The 21,237-nt window shown below is 34.2% G+C and overlaps 1 protein-coding gene across 1 annotated transcript in view; it reads right to left on the reverse strand.

The window, feature by feature from the left end:
• ADGRB3 (adhesion G protein-coupled receptor B3) overlaps positions 1-21,237 on the reverse strand; it is a 736,029-nt gene that overhangs the window by 320,096 nt on the left and 394,696 nt on the right. The window contains exon 15 of the mRNA XM_037139787.2: positions 11,707-11,809. Within this exon, the coding sequence (XP_036995682.2) occupies positions 11,707-11,809 (103 nt within the window). The remainder of the gene's footprint in view (positions 1-11,706; positions 11,810-21,237) is intronic.

Below are 21,237 nucleotides of genomic sequence, written 5' to 3' on the forward strand. Positions count from 1 at the left end.
ATATCTATAACAGGTCACTGATCAATGAGAGGCAACCCTTTTCGGGTTATGTCCCAACCTATAAACAACTTCGTAGTCCCTACAAGTGTGATACATTTCCCAAAGAAATGACACAAAGTTGAAAAAGATACAATATAAAACTCAACAACAGGAAATAGTCTGTTGAATATTCTCCAAACTTCTTTTTAAGATTATAGTAAACACTTTCCTATATTACAATATTTTAAAATATGTATTTTTTAAAAAACTAAAACTTAGTGTCTTTTTATTTGAGGGGATAGCTAATAGGTATATGAAGTATAAAGAGCCTCAGTGAAAATGCAGTTCTATGTTCTTACATAATAGAAACATGGAGATACAGAATTTTTAATGGATTTACATTTTTTATTTTTAAATAATTTTATTGTTCAGTTACAGTTGTCTGTATTTTCTCCCCATTGCCCTCCCTAGACCCACCTCCCTCCCTTGCTTTCATCCCCCTCCCTTGGTTTTGTCCATGGGTCCTTTATAGTAGTTCCCTAAAACCCTTCTCCCACTGTCTTCTCCCCACTCCCCTCTGGCTACTGTTTGATTGTTCTTAATTTTAATGACTCTGGTTATATTTGGATTTACATTTTTGAATGAAGTTTTGAAGGGATCTATAGAAAGCATTGCATTGGGAACCAGTCAATTCAAGGAGATGGAAAAGAAGGAGCTGGCTTTAACGAAAGCAGAATGATATAAAAGCTCCTGAAGTGAGGAACGTAGAATATCATTTTATCAGGATGAGTCACATTCATGTCACATAGCTCTTCTGGAGGATCTGGCAGCTCTTTTACTGGGACACGCGGAGAGGGCATATATTTATATCAGCTTCTGCTACATGGTCCCTCAGTAACTCACATCAACCAGATGACACTGCTTCTGTGGATGTGGTAACAGCTTGCTTCTCTAATTTCTGAGATATATCACTAACCTGAATATACATTATTTCTCGATTAATGCTTTCTGACATATGGGAAACAGTACAAAGTAGAACCACTATCAGTAATTATTCACATGTGTATCCTACAAAGAAAATTATTGCCTCCACATTCTTGTATTTCACTGTGTATAATGTGCATTTTTTTGGCCCAAATTTTTGAGGGAAAAATAAGGATGTGCATTATACAAGGGCATAATGATTACATGCATGGGCATAATAATCCCATGTGTAATGTGCACAAAGCCATGGACGCACATCATACATGGCAAAATACAGTACATACCTATTTTGGTATGTCTTACCCACATGTAATTAAGTCATTTGTGACAATGGTTGCACAGGAGCCGGGTGCAGCGCTCAACAAACAAATGGGACAAAACCTCTCCAAGTATTTTCTATGAGTTGAAGTACAAAGTAACTTTAGGAAACAAATACCTAAATAACTAGATTCTTTATGTATATAACATATACCTTAAGCCTTTCCCTTTTACACTTAAGAGGATAGAATAACATGTCTTAATAATACTTTTATGTGGTTGAGGCAGAGACAAGGGCTGGCAGGGGTTTTTCACTGTTCCAATCTAGCAGCTGCCTGTAGAGGAGTTTGGCTAAATTGCTCCGAGAGTACAGTGTAACTGTAATTGTCAGGGTTGTCCCTGACCTCCATCACCTGGTTCCACCAGGTCCTTCACGTGGCTGCACAGGTGGTACTATCTCATGGTTTCCTGTAGTTTTCCCTAATATCTGCCCCTACTTTACATGGCCATTCTCACTGGCCTGTTTGGTGATGATTCCTTCTATCAGGTTCCTAAAATGCTGATATAACAATCAGCAGGACAAACTATAATCTCTAGTTGCTAATTAATTTTTATTTGAATAACATATTATTAGTGTTGTAGTATAGCTGATTCAAAATGCCACTACTAATGTATACATATATATATCTTTATAGTCCAGAAACTAATTTTGCAATGCTCCAATACAGGGTTACTAGTTTTCTATCATTGCTGTTACAAATTAGCAGCATAGAACAACACAAACTCATTATCTGCAGTTTTTGTAAGTCAGAGGTCTGGGTCACTGCTCAAGAGATTCAAGAGGTTGAACTCAAAGCATTGGTAGAATTGGGTTCCTTTCTGGAGGACCTGGGAATGAATTCATGTTCAGGCTTATTCAGGTATCAGCAGGATTGTTCTTTGCAGTTGCAGGACTGAGTCCACATTTCCTTCCTGGATGGCAACAGCTTGTAGAAGAGACCATATCACTTGGCTTATGGCTCTCTTCCTTCACCTTCAAAATCAGCAATGGCAATTGAGTCTTTATGTTGCTTCTTTCTGACTGTAGCCATTGGGAAAGGTTGTGCACTTTTAATGGCTCATGTGATTAAACTGGACCTACTCAGATAATCAGGGATATTTTCTTCATCTCAATGTCCATACTTCTTTTTAATATTTATTTTATTGAATTTATTGGGATTACATTGGTTAATTATTTCAAGTGTATAATTTTGTATTACATTGTTTGTATATGAGGTCTGTCCTGAAGGTATCCAGTCATGTGATATGAAAAATATAGAGATTTATTGAAGAAGATATAAGATACAAGAAACATTGTATGTTGGACAACAATGCCTCAGTCCCCTTCAAAGTAGACACCTTGGGACCTCACACAGTTCTCCCAATCACTGTCAGCTGCCCTGTGTTATTTTCCTCAATCTCATAGAAAGTCTGAAATCTCTTCCCTCTCAAAGATGATTTTAATTTTGGGAATGGCTAGAAGTTGCAGGGCACCGTATCTGGGCTGTAATGGGGCTGAGTCACTTGGGTTATTGATGTTTCACCAAAAAACTCTGCATGAGGTATGATGAATGAGCGAGCACATTGTCCTGATGAAGCTGCCAATCACTAGTTGCCCATACCTGAGGCCTTCTGAATTATCCCAATAGTTTCTTTGGAGAAATGTTCAAGCTTACTGCAAAATTTGATTCAGATTCATCACTCTATTCACTCAGTCATTTTGAATGTGATGGCCACACAATACACATGCTCACTCAATAGAGTCTACCACTCCCACTGATTAGTATAGTGAAGTGATCTTGTTCATGTATGTGCATTCTGGTCTACTCTCCTTGGCTGCCAAGTATGTCAGTGTTGCACAAACCATTCTCATCATATTAACAATGGCTGGACTTTTTTCAGACAGACCTCATATTCTATTGTTTGTTCATCACCAATAGTTCAGTCTCCTTTTGTCACCATTTATTATCTCCTTTACCCAATTCTACCTGCCTCCAGTCCTTTCCTTCTGGTAGTCACCATACTGATGTCTAAGCCTTTGAGTTTTGTTATTTTTGCTTAATCCCTTCACATATATCACCCAGCACTCAACCCAGGCCCTACTCCCAACCCCCAGCTGTCAGTCTGTTCTCTGTATCTGTGAGTCTATTTCTATTTTGTTTGTTTATTTTGTTCATTATATTCCACATATAATTAAAATCATATGATATTTGTCTTTTTCTGACTGGCTTATTTCATTTAGCACAATACCTTATAGCTTCATCTATGCCAGAGCAAAAGGTAGATTTCTTTCTATTTTTATAGCTGAGTAGTATTCCACTGTATAAATGTACCACAGCCTTTAAATCTACTCATCTACTAACGGGCACTTGGGCTACTTCCAAATCTTGGCTATTGTAATTAGTGCTGCAATGAACATAGGGGTGCATATATTCTTTCAAATCAATGTTTTGGATTTCTTTGGATATGTTCCCATAAGTAGAATTGTTGGATAATAAGATAGTCCCATTTTTTATTTTCTGAGGAAACTCCATACTGTTTTCGACAGCGGCCGCACCAATCTGCATTCCTAGCAACAGTGCATGAGGGTTCCCTAGTTTCTGCATCCTAGAAAGCACTTGTTTGTTGATTTACTGATGATGGCCATTCTGACAGGTGTGAGGCGATACCTCATGGTGGGTTTAGTTTGCGTTTCTCTGATGATTAGTGACATTTAGCATTTTCCTATGTCTTCAGGTGGCATGTATGTCCTCTTTGGAGAAGTCTCTATTGAGATCCTTTGCCAATTTTTAAAAACTGGATTGTTTGTTTGCTTGTTTTTTTAGTGTTAATTTCTTTGTAAATTCTGGATATTAACCCCTCATCATATGTATCATTGGCAAATATGTTTTCCCATTCAGGGGACTGTCCTTTTATTTTGTTAATAGTTTCCTTTGCTGTGCAAACATTTTTTACTTTCATATAGTCCCATTTGTTTGTTCATTTATTTATCTATGTATGTATTTATTTATTGTTTCCCTTGCCTGAGAGATGCATCAGAAAAACTACTGCTATGAGAAAGGTGAGAAATGTGTGAGATTTTACTGCCTATGTTTTCTTCTAGAAATTTTATTATTTTGAGTCTTACATTTAAGTCTATAATCCATTTTGAATTTATTGTATATGGTGTAAGGAGGCAGTCTAGTTTCATTTTTTTTTTGCATGTACCTGTCCAATTTTCCTACCACCATTGACTGAATAGACTGTCCTAAGATGGAAATTCATAGCAATACAGGACTACCTCAAGAAGCAAGAAAAATCTCAAATTAACAATATAACCCTACACCTAAAAGAGCTATCTCAGAACAAACAAAGCCCAGAGTAAGTAGAAGGAACAAAATAACAAAGATTAATGAGGAAATAAATGACACAGGAACAATAAAAGCAATAAAGCAGATCAATGAAACTTAGAACTAGTTTTTTTTTTGCAAAGATAAACAAGACTGACAAGCCTTTAACCAGAATACTAGAGAACCCAATAAATAAAATTAGAAATTAAAGAGGAGAAATAAAAATTGACATGACAGAAATATAAAGGATTGTAAGAAAATTAATAAAATAGTCCTAAAAACATACAATTTTGCAAAACCGAAATAGTCCTAGAAACATACAATTTTTCAAAAACTGAATCAGTTGCAAAAACTGATTACAACTAAAAAAGTCAGTGATAAGAATACTCCTGGCAAACAGAGGTCCCAGACAAGATGTCTTCACAGGCAAATTTTAGCAAACATTCAAAGAAGAACTAACACCTGTCCTTCTCAAACTACTCCAAAAAATTCAAGAGGAAAATAGACTCCCAAGCTCATTTTATGAGGCCAGTATTCTAATTCCAAAAACCAGATAAAGACATTATAAAGAAATAAAATTATAGGCCAATATCCCTGATGAACATACAAAACCCTGGACAAAATATTAGTACAGCAGATCCGGCAATACATTGAAAAGATCATACAATATAATCAAGTAGGATTTATTCCAGGGATTCAAGATTGGTACAGTATTTGCAAATCAATAAATGTGACACACCACATACACAAAACGAAGGATAAAAATCATATGATCATATCAATAGATGCAGAAAAAACATTTTATAAAACCCAACACCCATTTATAATAAAAACTCTCAGCAAAGGGTAATAAAGGGACATACCTCAATGTCATAAGGCCCATATATAACAAACCCACAGTTAACATCATACTCAATGGCCAAAAACTAAAAGCCTTTTCCCTGAGATCAGGAACAATATGTATACATTCACCTGTCTTATTCAACATAGTACTGGAAGTTCTAGCCACAGCAATCAGACAAGAAGAAAAAGAGTAAAATGCAGCCAAATTGGAAAGGCAGACATAAAGCTGTCATTATTTGTAGATGACATGATAATGTATACAGAAAACCCTAAAGACTCTATGTCCTTACTTTTAACATTTGCAAAGTCATTTTTTATATGTAACATAACATATTCACAGGTTCTGGGGATTAGGATTTGAATATCATTGGGGGCTATTATTCTGTTTACTATAAAGGGAGTGATAACCTCTACAGACTAGGATACCGATCTGGTCTGCTACTATTTTTAAAACTGTTTTAAATTATTTTTTGAGAGTTATTCTATTACAGTTGTCTCAATTTCCCCCTTTGCCCTCCTTTGCCTATTCCTAAGTGCTACCTATTTTTGAAAATAAAATTTATACTTTTATCAGTCACACCCACTTATTTACATGTTGTCGATGGCTGCATTCACACTACCACTGCACAGGTGAGTAGATGGGACTGAGACCACCGTGGCTCACACACTTGAAATACTTACTCTTTGACTGTTAACTGAAAATGTTTGCCAATACTTGCTCCAACAATAGCATACTTATTCTAAAATTTTTGAAGAATATAAGCTTTGTGTTATGAATAAAATTAAATTGAATTTGAAATGAATTGAGAAGAATGCTTACTGAAATTTAGAATTTAGGACATGCCCCCCAATAACTGTACATAGAGAACATTTCTCTTTCAATTCCAGCTGTTGGTACAGCCATCAATCTGTTTGTCTAGTTAGCATTTCATGACTCTCCTATAAAAGTTACCAAGAACTTTCCATAGGCAAAACATTTGAAAGCTCTTCCACATGGACAAAACCAAGGGCAGAAAATAATTTAAAATATAAATGATACAAATATCCCTTTGTACAAATTATAGATGCATAGGCCAGGCTTTAAGCTTTGCCAAGTGATTTTTAATTTCTTGTGTTGTTATCGGCCTTTGATAGTCATGGAAATGCCCACTGATGAGCGCTGGAATCTCTTTTCATTGTTTTTCATGATCATCTATTGTTAACGAGCATATTCATTACAGTCTTCCATTGTGTTTTCCACTATTATTTACAAAGGCCATGGCTCATGATTAATTTTAGCTTATGCATATAGAACAAACTCCTTAACTTGTTAGATTGATCCCATTAACATGCAAGCAAATATTGAAAAATAAACACCCAGAAGTCCAAATTCTCATGAGAACTTTCATGAATGTGACCAGTTTGAGAACTAACATAAACCTGGCGAGTTGTCCGGCCCCGAAAGAGAGCAGTTTAGACTACACAGACTGCAAGCCAGCTCCGTCCACTCTGTCTTTCCACTAGAAATGGAACTACAGGAGGACTTTTCATTTGGAACCAATGCATTTCAGAGCTTACAAAGTTAATAAAGCACAAGATAACTAAAATCATGTCTTTTCTTCTTCTAACTAATTTTTAAATATAGGGATGTTATCCACCTTAAAAAGTCATAGCAGGCTCAGACCTGTCAAATGCAAGGCAGCTTGATGGTGGGTACGTGTAAATGTGCATGTGTGTGTGTACGTGTGCGCACGCACAGGTCCATTCTAGTATACTTATCTAGGTCTCCATAATTACTTTAAATACAATTATTAAATTTTCTTATATATTAGAGAGTCTAACAATATCAAAAAGTGTAAATGTCACACTAAAGAAACCTTAAGTAAATATATTAAATAAAAAACAAAATTATTTTTCTCAGAAAAGCAAATTTGATATTTCTTCAAAGGAATCAGTTGCTATACCTAAGCACTAAAGACCAAAAACCCTGATTCTATAGGTCATGATGATAAAGCCATAAACCAAAAACCCTGATTCTATAGGTCATGATGATAAAGCCATAAACCATACTACCTAAGGGTAGTATATGGTCTATTAATTACTTATAAAATGGTTAAAACTGCAATTGACGAAATATAATTTGGAATTTCAAAATGCCATATTCTAGTACCAATTTTTACCAGTTCCCAAAGGCTTTCCTTCATATATTTAACATACTTTAAATGGTATGTGTTAAAGAGCTTTTTAAAAGAACACATTTCCTTTGGAAAAATTTAACAGGTTTTTCCCCTAGACTCATTATAACTATCAATTCCCATTCTTCCTTTTTTCCCCACATGGTATTTGAAACAGATATAATTCGCAAGTCATTATCCTTTTCTGAGCTCAGAAAAATATAGCAGATACTTTTGATATAAGAAAACTGGTGAAAGTAGGCTGATTTAATATTAGAAATATGTCATATCTAAAATAGTTCAATTTTGAAGGCAATAACAGTGATGATACATTTCAATGTATATAGTTATAATTATGGTGAAATTTTAGCTTTTAAATCAATTTCAATTTTCATATTTAAGATGAGTCTTTTCTTCATATTTTAGTGGACTATATTTCAGTATAGCCTCTTTCGATTACCTCTTCAATGGAAATACACTAAAATCAGTATATAGGACATCTCTCTCTCTCTCTTTTAGTTTTATTTTTATTGTTTATGCTGGTACAGTTGTTCCCACGTTTTCTTCCTTTCCCCACCTCCACCGAACTCCACCTTCTCCCAACCCCAAGACAATCCCCATACTGTTGTATGTGTCCATGGATTGTGCGTAAATGTTATTTGCTTAATCCTTTTGCTATCTTTTATCCCTCTCCTTCCCAGCAGCTATCAGTCTGTTTTGTATCTAAGCTTCTGTTACTATTTGTTCATTCATTTATTATGTTTATTAGATTCCACATATAAGTGAGATCATGTGATATTTTTTCTTTCACTCACTGTCTTAGTTCACTTAGCATAATTTTCTCCAGGTTCATACATACTGCGGCAAAATATAGGAGTTATTTTTTCTTTTTCTATTGCTGCATAGTATTCCATTGTATAAATGTGTTACAGCTTTTTTAATCCACTCATCTACTGATGACATAAACTGTTTCCAAATCTTGGCTATTGTATGTAGTGCTGCTATGAACATAGGGAGATATATATATATATATATATATATATATATATATATATATAAGTATATATATATAATGGTGTTTTGGGATTCTTCAGGTATATTCCCAATAGTAGAATCATCTCTGGTTCAAAAAGCATTTCTATTTTTATTTTTTTAAGAGTACTCCATATTGTTTTGCACATGGCTGCACCAGTCTGTATTCCCACAAACAGCGCACTAAGGTTTCCTTTTCTCCACAACCTCGCCAGCACTTCTTGTTTGTTGATTTATTGATGGGAGCTATTCTGAGAAGTGTGAGGTGATACCTCATTAAGGTTTAATTTGCATTTCTTCTGATGACTGGTGATGTTGAGCATTTTTTTCATATGTCTACATGCACTCTGTATGTCCTTTTTGGAGAAGCGTCTATTCAGGCTTTTTGTCCACTTCTTAATTAGATTGTTTGTCTTCCTGGCTTTGATTTGTATTAGAGTATTTCTTTACAACACTGGTAATAAATATTAAATACTCAATAAATCAGCCACATATTCCTTTCCTCAGGGAACAGTAAAGTATTCTTCAAATCTAATTTGAATAGTAAGTATATATAGAACAAGCATTAGAAATGCAAAACAGTAGAGCGTGAAGGACTGTATGTGTTATGCACAGAATGGTTTGATGGGTGTGTATGAAACAGGAAGTATATGAGAGTGTCTGCTGTGAGGTTGTTGACTGGGTTGGGTGGCCTCTGAGCACGGGTGCAGGCAGGCAAGGCACAGGAGGGAGCGTGGCCAGGAGAGGGAACACTTCGCAGCTTTTTCTTCTCCACGGTAAACCTCTCCTCCCCCTGCCCATTTCATAATAGATTCGTCTATATTCTGTTAAACCTAGGCCTTCTGAGGCAGATATAGTATCATTTTAGGGATCTGGTCTACTCATTCAAAACACTGAAAGACAATTAATTCTAAGTGACTTCTGAAAATTATCTCACCCTTCTTATAGTCTGACTTGTACTGCACTCTATTATCTAGCTGGTGCTTAATAAGATGTATTAACTGTGCAATTATTTTCCATATGTAGAAAATATTTTTTACATGGTTTACCTCATGTGTAAACTGGCTGTCCAGATAAGCCTCCAGAGGAGAAAAGGTTGGCTCAAAGCTTAAATCTATTAATTTTAAATAATTTTATTGAATGTAAATTGTGAGACTGTTTTATCAACACTATTTTTGAAGTACTCTTTCTTCAACTTATGACAAAATGTTATTTAATTAGCATGACCTGTAAATTGTAAATGAGAATTTTATCTTTCTACAGGAGAGTTTTGTTCATTTTTAGGGTGCTTCTTTTATAAGAAATGTGGAACATGGTATGTATTCTGACACTATTACTTTTACAGTAAGCAATTCAGGGGATTAATATCTTATTATTTTTTATCAATACTTATAACTGGTACCATGCTAAATGATAAAACTTATACTGATAATGATAAGTTATACTTATAACTCATTACCATGATAAATGATAAAACACAAATAAGAAAATACATATTTTCATAACAAATTTTGAACAAAGAAAGAAATTTCTTACTCAGAAGCAACATTAAAATTATTTCCTAGTTTTCAGTGCAGTGATGAGATTATGGTTGTTCTGAGGTTTGAGAAAGTAAATGTTATCAAGATGAACCACATTCTCACACTTAGGATCAGAATGGCAACAGTAGGAAAGGACCTCACAGTTTAAATATTACTTATGATGTTTAAAAGTTATTGCTGAGAGATTTGAAATTTTCATTAAACATTGAGGAAGACTGAAGCAGCTTAGTAAAAAATGGTTAACAAGGAAGATAACTGTCATTTTTAAATAAAATCAAGGATGATTTTTAAGGGAATATCAAAAATTAAAAAAAAGAAAATACATGGGTTTTTGTAAAACAACAGATGTGATTATAAATTCCATTATGTCATTCACTAAGTATATCAATTTGGGAAAATGACCCTCACTTTGTGCTTCTGCTATTTGTATGTACGAATCAACTTTATAGAAGTTTGCAAGGAATAAACAAAAATCTCGTATATATATGCAACACGAGACTGGCTTTCATTAACATAGGAAGTATAACAGTATAATTAGGAAAGCCTTAATGGGAATCGCTTTCCTTGTCCCAACTCATTAATGATTTAAGTATTCAAAGTGAATATATAAAGGATAAGCTATGTATTTTAAATTTCTACATAAGGACTGAACAAGATCTGAAGAATTTCTGTTGCAGGTGGATGGGTTTGAGAAAGGGTTCTGGTCATTCTGAAATGAGAGATTTAGACTTAGATTTAGATAGATGGAGCACACAGATAGTTATAAAGAGCCATTTCTGATCCTACTTAGCACTTTCAAATGCTGCTCACCATTCTCCTACCCTAGAGTTAACCATCCCCATTGGCTTAGGTTTGCAACTTCTATTGCTCCAAAGCAAACAGGGTAGGTAGGCAAAAGTAGATTTATAGTTGTGAGTATGTGAAATGGAGCTTGTTCTTGTATTATTTATTGAATTTATTGGAGTGACAGTGGTTAATAAAATTGTATGTTTTGTGTGTACAATTCTATAATACATCATCTGCATATTACATTGTGTATTTATCACTCCAAGTAAAGTCTCCTTCCATCACCATTTACCCCCCATAGCCTCTTCTAGTTCTCTTCCCACCCCTTCCCTCTAGTAATCACCACATTGTGTTCTGTGTGTATGACTTTTATTATTTATTAATTATTATATTATTTCCATATGAACAAGTGTAAACCTACTTTTGCCCCATGCTGCAGTCAATCTGTGTATTTACATGGCAGTCTTCCGTACCGCATGGTGAGACAGGTATGTATTCGTCTTGATCTCCCCCCCTGTCTAGCCCAGAGCACAATGCAGATGTATATACTAGTAAATGATTTGCTATTATTTCAGATAAACTGAAGATAATTACAGCATGAACAGAAGCATAGAATAATATAGCATTTTATTTCTGTAAATATCTTTATAACACATTTGCAACTCAAAAACTTAGGAAATATGTTCTGGTCTTACTGGTCAAAAGTACAACTGTTAATCTTTCTTAAAAGATAAATTCAAAAAGTAAGTGAATGATACTTACATTAGACAAATGAGCTAGTTCTATCTCCAGGTACGAATCAGTTGCTTTGGGTTCAGGCCTTATTGTGACCACAATGATTTTGGAATTGAGGACAGTATAATTTCTGAAACAAAGTAATAATGATTAAAAAGAGAAAGGACTGATGATGAATATGAATTTCTAACATTCAGTACATGTTGGGATAGCATGTTAAATAAATGTATCCCAAGTAATATCATAGGGCAAATAGATTTAAAACATGATACTAAAGTACTATTCATGGAAAGAACAGTTTATTTCTTGTTATTAAAAAAAACCTAGACGGCACTAGAATATTTTAGGGAGGGGAGCTATTGCTGACTGCTACCCTTTTAGATGTGAGAAAGATGAAAAAGCAGTCGCACTGACAAGCTTTCAATTACTTAAATCTGATTCATCTATGAGAGAGATGGATTATGAACTTAAACTTGCAGGTAATCTCTAAGTAAAAATAATGCATTGATTTCAAGATGGACTAAACAGGTTTTTTTTCTCCAGGAGACCAAATATTTTTCTTGCAAAGTGCTTTCTTGGCATTTAAGACTATCTCAAAATTCATTAAGATGGGTGATCAGAATGTAATGTAGCATAAAAGCAAGTAGACTATAAATATAAATAAGTGCTGTTGATAATTATTTACCATCTTTCACTTCAGCAATAGAGAGTTACAGGCCACTTCTTCATCTGAATATGCTGATTGCAAGGAACACATTTGCCTTTCTAAATATCTTACCAAGTATAGTCCATTCACAGAGAAGTTTTATTTTTATTCAATATTTATTGTATTTTTTCCATTACCATTTAGTCCTCTTATGCCCAGCTCTCCCCAGCAATCTCTACACTGTTGTCCATGTCTATGAATCCTTTTTTTCTTTTTCACTCAATCCCTCCACCCCAACTTCCTCCCCCTTGCTGTCATCCTGTTCTCTATGACTCTGTCTCTATTTTGCTTGTTAGTTCAATTTGTTCATTAGATTCCACATATGACTGAAATCATAGCAGCAATCTTGAGAAAGGAGAGCAAAGTTGGAGGAACCATGTTACCTAATATCAAACTATACTAAAAGGCCATAGTAATCAAAACAGCATGGTGCTGACATAAAAAAATGGACACATAGGTCACTAGAAGAGAAAGCCCAGAAATGAACCCACACCTTTATAGTCAATTAATATTTGACAGAGGAAACAAGCACATACAATGGGCTAAAGATAGTTTATTCAATAACTAGTGTTGGGAAAATTGGCCTGATACATGCAAAAATATAAAATAAAACCAGACCACTTTCTTACACCACACACAAGAAAAAATTCAAAGTATATTAAAGACTTAAATGTTAGACCTGAAACCATAACAATCATAGAAGAAAACATAGGCAGGAAAATATCGGACAGTGCTTGTAGCAATATTTTATCAGATATATCTCCTAAAGCAAGGGAAACAAAAGAAAAATAAACAAGTGGGACTATATCAAACTAAAAAGTTTTGTACAGCAAATGAAATCGTCAACAAAATAAAAAGACAACCCACAGAATGGGAGAACATATTTGCTGATATATCTGATAAAGGGTTAATATCCAAAATTTATAAAGAACTTATAAAACTCATCATCAAAAAAACAACCCAATTAAAAAATGGATAAAGGACCTTAACTGACACTTTTCCAAGGAGGACATACAGATGGCCAATGGACATACAGATGAAAAGATGCAAAGGACATACAGATGGCATATGAAAAGATGCTCAACATCACTAATCATCAGAGAAATGCAAATTAAAACTACAATGAGATATCACCTCACACCTGTCAGAATAGCTTTCATCAATAAATCAACAAACAACAAGTGCTGGCGAGGATGAAGAGACAAGGGAGTCCTCATGCACTGCTGGTGGGAATACAGACTGGTACAACAACTGTGGAAAACAGTATGGAGATATCTCAAAAAATTAAAAATGGATCTACCTTTTGACTCAGTGATCTCACTTGTGGAAATATATTGAAGGAACCCAAAACACTAATTCCCAAGAACATAAGCAACCCTATGTGCATTGCAGCATTATTTACCATTGCCATGACAGGGAAGCAGCCTAAGTGTTCATCAGTAGATGAGTGGATGAAACAACTATAGGACACTATTGGAATATACAATAAAACACTGCTCAGCCATAAACAAGAAGTAAATTTTATCCTTTGTGACAGAATGGATGGACCTGGACAGCACATCCAGATTTTCATAGAACATTTTAAAAATTCTACATATCAACTATTATTTAGAGATTTAAAGATTTCATTGTAATTTTAGCTTTTTGAAGAATAAACATATATTCTCATCCCTTCTGTTTTGATTTGAAATAAACCACCTGCTCTTCCATTGAGCATGTACTATTCTGGGGAATTCATAACATTTTTCAAAAACAAAATTATTTACTTTTTCCTCTTTTTTGTTTATGACATTATTTACAGATAATATAATTAATCAATTTTCAGTGGTGATTATAATGCTTTTGGTAATTGTACGTTGCTATGTAAGTACTTCCAAATTAAGCCAGGCAGTTGCTCCTTCACCCTCAACCATTTCCTTGAGCCTCTTTGCACTTGATCCACTCCCATGATTCCAGTATTTCATTTAAGACTAAATAAGTCAATCAAAGGTAAGGTGCATTGAGAAGGATATGATAATATACAGATATTTTATATTATTTTAAAAATTGCACAAGTTGATAATTTACTGAAAAAACAGAACTTTATAAATTTGTCAAGATACATAGATATGAAATTCTCTTTGTATGTATAGACAGGTAGGGAATTTAACCTCGGGAAACAGGGATGTGAAAAACAAGACAAAGAGCAGCTAACTAACATGAGCAGCCTTCTACAGGATATGTTAGTCTGTGTTAGGTTCATCAGGTTCTCGCCTGGCCTCATGGAGATGGTCCCTAGGGGATGAAGTCTGCCTTATGGCTTTGGTTTAGTGTGTGCATATGTATATATATGTGTTTGTGTGTCTTGGCTTATTTAGAATACAATCGGGAAAGGATGCATGTCAATATACTTATGCACATGGATGTTCTTATTATATTTATGTGAGTATCCCCTTACTCTGTGCTCCTAACATGTACCAATTTCCACCACGGAATCCATTAATGTCATGCATGTTCCCTTCTACAAGATAAGTTCAGTGAGGGCAACATTTGTGTCTAGCATTTATATATCCTCATTTGCATTATGCTTGGCTTAGTGCTAACAGATATTTGAATGTCTTATTAAGTAAATATATACTAAAAAATCAAACTTTTGATCAAGTTGATTTAAAATATCATGGCATTAATAAAGGAAAAATAAGCAAATTAAAATTATGCAATGCCTCCCTTCAAAATGCTGTCCAGTACAAAATTGGCTTTAATTTATTCTATCAATTTAGTCTAATTTGCATAAGTGAATAGCTCACTCTAATGTCAGGCTTTGTGATCTACTAATGCTTCCTGGCTGGCACACATTTGCATTCACTGCTATGGAAGCAGATCTTACAGCCAAATGGATTTCATGACTAGAGTAATAAAGCTCTTTCCTGTCCTTGAAATTTGTGTTGCTTGATTTATAACATTTAAAAATGGGTAAAGTTATTCACTCAAAGGAGACCTAAGCTATTCCTCACAATGTTTAAAAAGGCTTAAGGTACTTAGGGTACCTATGGATCCTATCTGAAAGAAAGTTAAAAAGTGATTATAAAATGCAATATAGCTGTTTACAAGAGATTCACATTAGGTATAAGAACATACAACAGGCTGCACGTGAATGATGGAAAACAATGTTCCATGCAAATGGTAACCAAAAAAGAGTAAGGATGGCCATACTTGTAACATTCAAAATAGACATTAGGTCAAAAACTGTAATAAGAGACAAATAAAAAATTATAAAATAATAAAAGGGTCAATTCTTCAGGTGGATTATAAACATATATTATTCAACAACAGAGTACCCAAATATATGAAGTAATCACTGACAGAATTTAAGAAAGATAGTAACACAATAATAGTGGAATATTTCAATATGATATTTCACTTTAATAGTGGATACATTAACCAAACAGTAAAAATAAGGGAACAGAAAACTTGAACAACACTATAGACACTTGGACTAACAGGTATACATGAGGTATGTCCAGGAAGTATCCAGTCATGTAAAAAAAAATAGAGACATTTAATTAGGAAGATACAAGATGCAAGGAACATTTTACACAGGACAGTGATGCCTCAGTTCCCTTCAAAGTTATGACCTTTTTGAGGAAATCCGGCTCATTGGTAGTGGTTTGAATCAAGTCATTAGCAACTGCAGCACGATGTTCCTTCTGTTCTGGTAGAAGATGGGGAATGAATTTTGCCACAATTCCTTTCATGCCAAGATCCTGCATCAAAATCTCGACACAGTAGCTTTTGGAATTCTCAGATCAGCTTCTAATTCTCACACTGTCAGTTGCTGATCTTGGTTGATTGCCACTCATACATGTTCAACATTCTCAGGTGTTCTGCCTGTTGTAGGCCTCCCAGAATGTGGATCACCTTCCACAGATTCTCGATCATCTTGGAAGCATTCGGCCACACCTTTATTTGTGCTGCACTCATTGTATCATCCCCAAAAGCATTCTGAATGATCTGGAGAGTTTCCATGGAGGAATGCTCAAGCGTAACACAAACTTTGATGCATATTTGTCGATCTACTAGCTCATTCATTTTGAATATGATAATCACACAGTACACATGTGTGGCTGTTATATTCACCCCGTGATGTCTACCGCCCCCACTGACTAGTACAGTGAAGTCATCATTGCTCTCACATGCACATACATTCTAGGATGCTCTCCTTGGCTGACAGGTTACATTGATGTCATGCACACCATTCTCATTATATTAATAATAGCTGGGCTTTTTCTGGACAGACTTCGTACATAACACTCCAAGGGCAGCAGAATATCTATTCTTTTCAAATGCATATAGAATAGATCTCCTACATTCTCCAGGATAGATCACAGATGAAGCCACAAAAAAGATAATTTAAGATGACTAAAATCATATCAAGAGTTTTTTATGACCACAGTCATAAATGAAACTAGAAATCAAAGTAAAACTGTAAAATTCACAAATGTATGGAAATTAAGCAATATGCGCTTGAACAGTCAATGGGTTAAATAACAGGTCCTAAAAAAATTTAAAAAATGTATTTTTAAACAAATGAAAATAAAATCACAGCATACCAAAACACATGGACTGCAGTAATAGCAGTATGAAGTCTGAAACATATAGGACTAAATACCTCCATTAAAAAAGGAAGAGCTCAAATTATCAACTTAACTTTATACCTCAAGGAACTAGAAAAAAAATAAACTAAACACAAAGGTAACAGAAGGAAGAAAATAATAATGATTTAAGAGTTGGTTGTTAAATAAAACCAAATTTGACAACCTCTTAGCTAATGTAACTAATAAAAAAAGAGAGATAGCTCAAATAACAAAAGGCAGAAACAAAGAGGAGACATTACAACTGATTCAACAGAATTAAACAGGATTATAAGAGACTACTATATACAACTACATGAAAACAAATTGAATAACTTAAAAGAAATGAATAAATTCCTATAAACATAAAACCCACCAAGACTGATTCATGAAGAAGTAAAAAGTTCTATACAGACCTATCAATAGTAAGATTGAATCAATAATCAAAAGCCACCTAAAGACAACAAAAAGAGCCCAGGACAAAAAGGATTCACTGAAGAATTCTACTAAACATGTAAAAAAGAATTTCTTCTCAAACCCTTGCAAAACATTGAAGAGACAGGAAAAAGTCAAAACTCATTTTATGAGGCTAGTTCAGCATTACCTTCATACCAAAATCAGAGAAGGATATCACTCAAAATAAAAATTATAGGCCTACATCACTAATGAACATCGATGCAAAAATTCTAAACATAGTACCAAATTCAACAACACATTAAGAGGATCATAAACCACGATCAAGTGGTCTATCTCCAAGAGGCAAGGATATTTCAATATATGAAAATCAATGTAATATAACACATTAACATACTGAAGGACAAAAACCACATGGTCATCTCAGTTGATGCAGAAAAAGCATTTTAAAAAATCAGCATTATTCTATAATAAGAACTCTCAATATACTAGGTATAGAAGAAATGTACCTCAACAAAATAAAGGCCATATATGAAAAATCCACAGCTGTCATCACATTCAATTCTGGAAACCAAAAACAATCAGTAACAAGACAAGGATGCCATCAATTGCTACTTCTATTCAATATAGTACTAAAATCCCTAACGAAAGCTATTAGGCAGGAAAGAAAAATAAAAAGCAAATAAATCAGAGAGGAAAAGAAAATTATCTGTTTGCAGATGGAATGACCTTATATGTACGAAAACCCTTAAAGAATACACACAAAAAATAAAACGTTAGAACCACTAAATTTGGCAAAATTGCAGGATGCAATATAAACACACACACACACACACACACACACACACACACAAAATAGCTGCAATTCTAAACACTGAGTAATCCAAAAAGGAAAATTTTTATATTCTATTTACAATAGCATCAAACACAGTAAAATACTTAACAATGAATTGAACCAAAGAAGTGAAAGCCTTGTTCACAGAAAACCAAAAAATATATATTGCTGAAAAAAATCAAAGAAAACACAAATAAATGCAGAGACAGCCCATGTTCATGAATTGAGAGACTTATCATTGTTAAAATTACTCGAAGTGATCTATTGAACAATGCAAGCCCTATCAAAATCCCAATAACATTTTTTAATAAATAAAAAAAATTCTAAAATTCTTATGAAATCTCAACCCCCCCCCAAATAATCAAAACAATCTTAGAAAGAGAAACAAAGCTGGAGGCCTCACACTTGCTATTTCAAAACATATTGCAAAGCTACAGAAAATCAAAATAGTATGTTACTGGCATAAAGATCAATGGAATAGAAAGAGAATGCAGCAATAAACCCTCACATACATGGTCAAAGTACCTGTAACACGCATGCCAAGTTTACACAATAGGGATAGGATAATCTCTTCAACAAACGGTGCTGGGAAAACTCCATATCCACATGCAAATCAATAAAGTCGAACTCTTATGGTGCCCCATATATCAAAATTAACTCAAAACGGATTAAAAAATCTGAACATAACACCTGAAACTATAACACTCCTGAAGAAAACATAAGGAAAAAGCTTCAGAACACTGAATTTGTCAATGATGTCTTGATATGACATCAAAGTACAGGCAACAGAAGTTAAACTAGGCAAATGGTACTAAACCAAATGCAAACATTTGTATGCAGTACGGGAAAGAAACAACAGAGTAAAAAAGCAATCTACAGAATAATAAAGAATATTAAAAAGCCATATCTGATAAAAGGTTAATAACAAGAAAAATTGAGGAAATCCTAAAATTCAGCAACAAAAATCATATGAGCTTTTAAAAAATGGGCAAAAAATTTTAATAGCTATCTCTCCAAAATGATATATAAATGGCCAACAACTATATGAAAAGATAGTCAACATCATTAATTGTTAGAGAATTGCATGTCCAACTACAATGAGATAAAACTTCACAGCATTATTTTTTAAAAAAGGCAAAATAACAAGTGTTATCAAAGCTGTAGAGCAGGGGCATCCAACCTACCGCCCGGGGGCCACATGCATCCCAGGGAGGCCATGAATGTGGCCCAACACAAAATCATGAATTTACTTAAAACATCATGAGTTTTTTTTGTGTGTGTGTGATTACATGTTACAATGTATTTAATGTGTGGCCCAAGACAATTCTTCTTCCAATGTGGCCCCGAGACGCCAAAAGGTTGGACATTAACATTAGAATTTGGAAGCCTTTTGCACTGTTGGTGGGAAGGTAAAATGGTGCAGCAGCTATGGGAAAGAGTATGGATATTTTTTAAAAATTAAAAATAGAATTACCATATGTCCCAGCAATCCCGCTTCTGGATATAGATTCAATATAATGAAAAACAATTTCAAAAAGATTTGCACACCCACACTTACTGCAGCATTATTCTGATAGCCAAGTCGAGGATGCATCTTAAATGTCCACTGACAGATATGAATGGATAAAGAAAATGCGGTATATACAGACAATGGAATTTCATCCAGCCTTAAAAACAAAAGAAACTCTGCCCCGACCAGTGTGGCTCAGTTGGTTGAGCGTGGTCCTGCAAAGCAAAAGGGCACTGGTTCAAGTCTAGTCCAGGCCCATGCCTCGGTTGGGGGTACAGTCCCTGGTTGGGGCTCCTACGAGAGGCAACCAACAGATGTCTCTCACCCTCTCTCCCTTCATTACTCTCGCTCTAAAAACAAATAAATAAAAACTTAAAAAAAGAAAAAAGCTCTGTCATATGCTAAAACACGGATGAACTTTGAGAATATAATGCTAAAGTGAAATAAGCCTGTCACAAAAAAGCAAATACCATATTATTCTGCTTATATGCATTATCTAAAGTGGTCCAGTTTTTAGATACAGAAAGTAGAATGGTGGTTGCCAGGGGTGGGGGGAGGAGGTAAAAGGTGAGTTGTTGTTCAAGGTGAATAGAATTTCATAGAAATTTATTCTCTAGAAATAATTTCCAGAGATCTGTTACCCAATAAGGTGCATACAGTAAATACTATACTATTCTGTACACTTAAAATAGTTAAATGGGGAAATTTCATGTTGTATGTTTATTATCACACTTAAAAAATACACTATAGCATTACAGAATAAAAATCAGTAGAGGGGATTATAGAAATAATCGTTCAAGTGAAGTATAGCCAGATAAAGTACAGTAAAAAGATGTTTAACTAAAACATCTTTTTTAGAAAGTTGTTAAAATCATTGTAGTCTTTCTCCATTTTTAGAATATATATCATGTAATTTCTAAATTGAGAGTTTTCCTAAGTTTTAAAACAAGTCCTCCTCCCCAATAAAAAAAATAGCAAAATAAAATAGTTGGTTTCTTAATATTCTAGGACAAGGGACTTCATCAAAATTAAGTTAAATACATTTGCCTATAACACTAAAATCAGCTGACAGCTAAGCTGACGGAGCTCTGAAAACTAAATAGAATTTCAGGTTCAGTTTGCTAAGGGATGTTAACACTTAGAATCACAAAGAAGGTAAGTGATTAGAAATTTAAATTCCCTTTTAAAAAGTATGGCCTAATTAAACTCAGATTTTTATAAATAACATACTGACTGTAATATTACAACATCTTAAATCAGCAGTCATGTGCATTTCTTATCCTCATGAACAATTTCAATTTCCTCATGATAGGACATCGTAAAAAGATACAGAACATCACAAAACTACAATATTTCATTGCAAACTCAGAATGAAGAAGGTTCTAAGTTTAGATTCTAAAACTGAAGAATAGGTGCTCTTGTGAGAATTAATTACTACTTCAGGTTGATTGTCTTCAGGATGTATTGGTATAAAAGTGATTAT

Source organism: Artibeus jamaicensis, unplaced genomic scaffold (genome assembly GCF_021234435.1).
Source record: "Artibeus jamaicensis isolate MK-2021 breed Jamaican fruit bat unplaced genomic scaffold, CSHL_Jam_final contig_388, whole genome shotgun sequence".
Taxonomy (NCBI): Eukaryota; Metazoa; Chordata; class Mammalia; order Chiroptera; family Phyllostomidae; genus Artibeus; species Artibeus jamaicensis.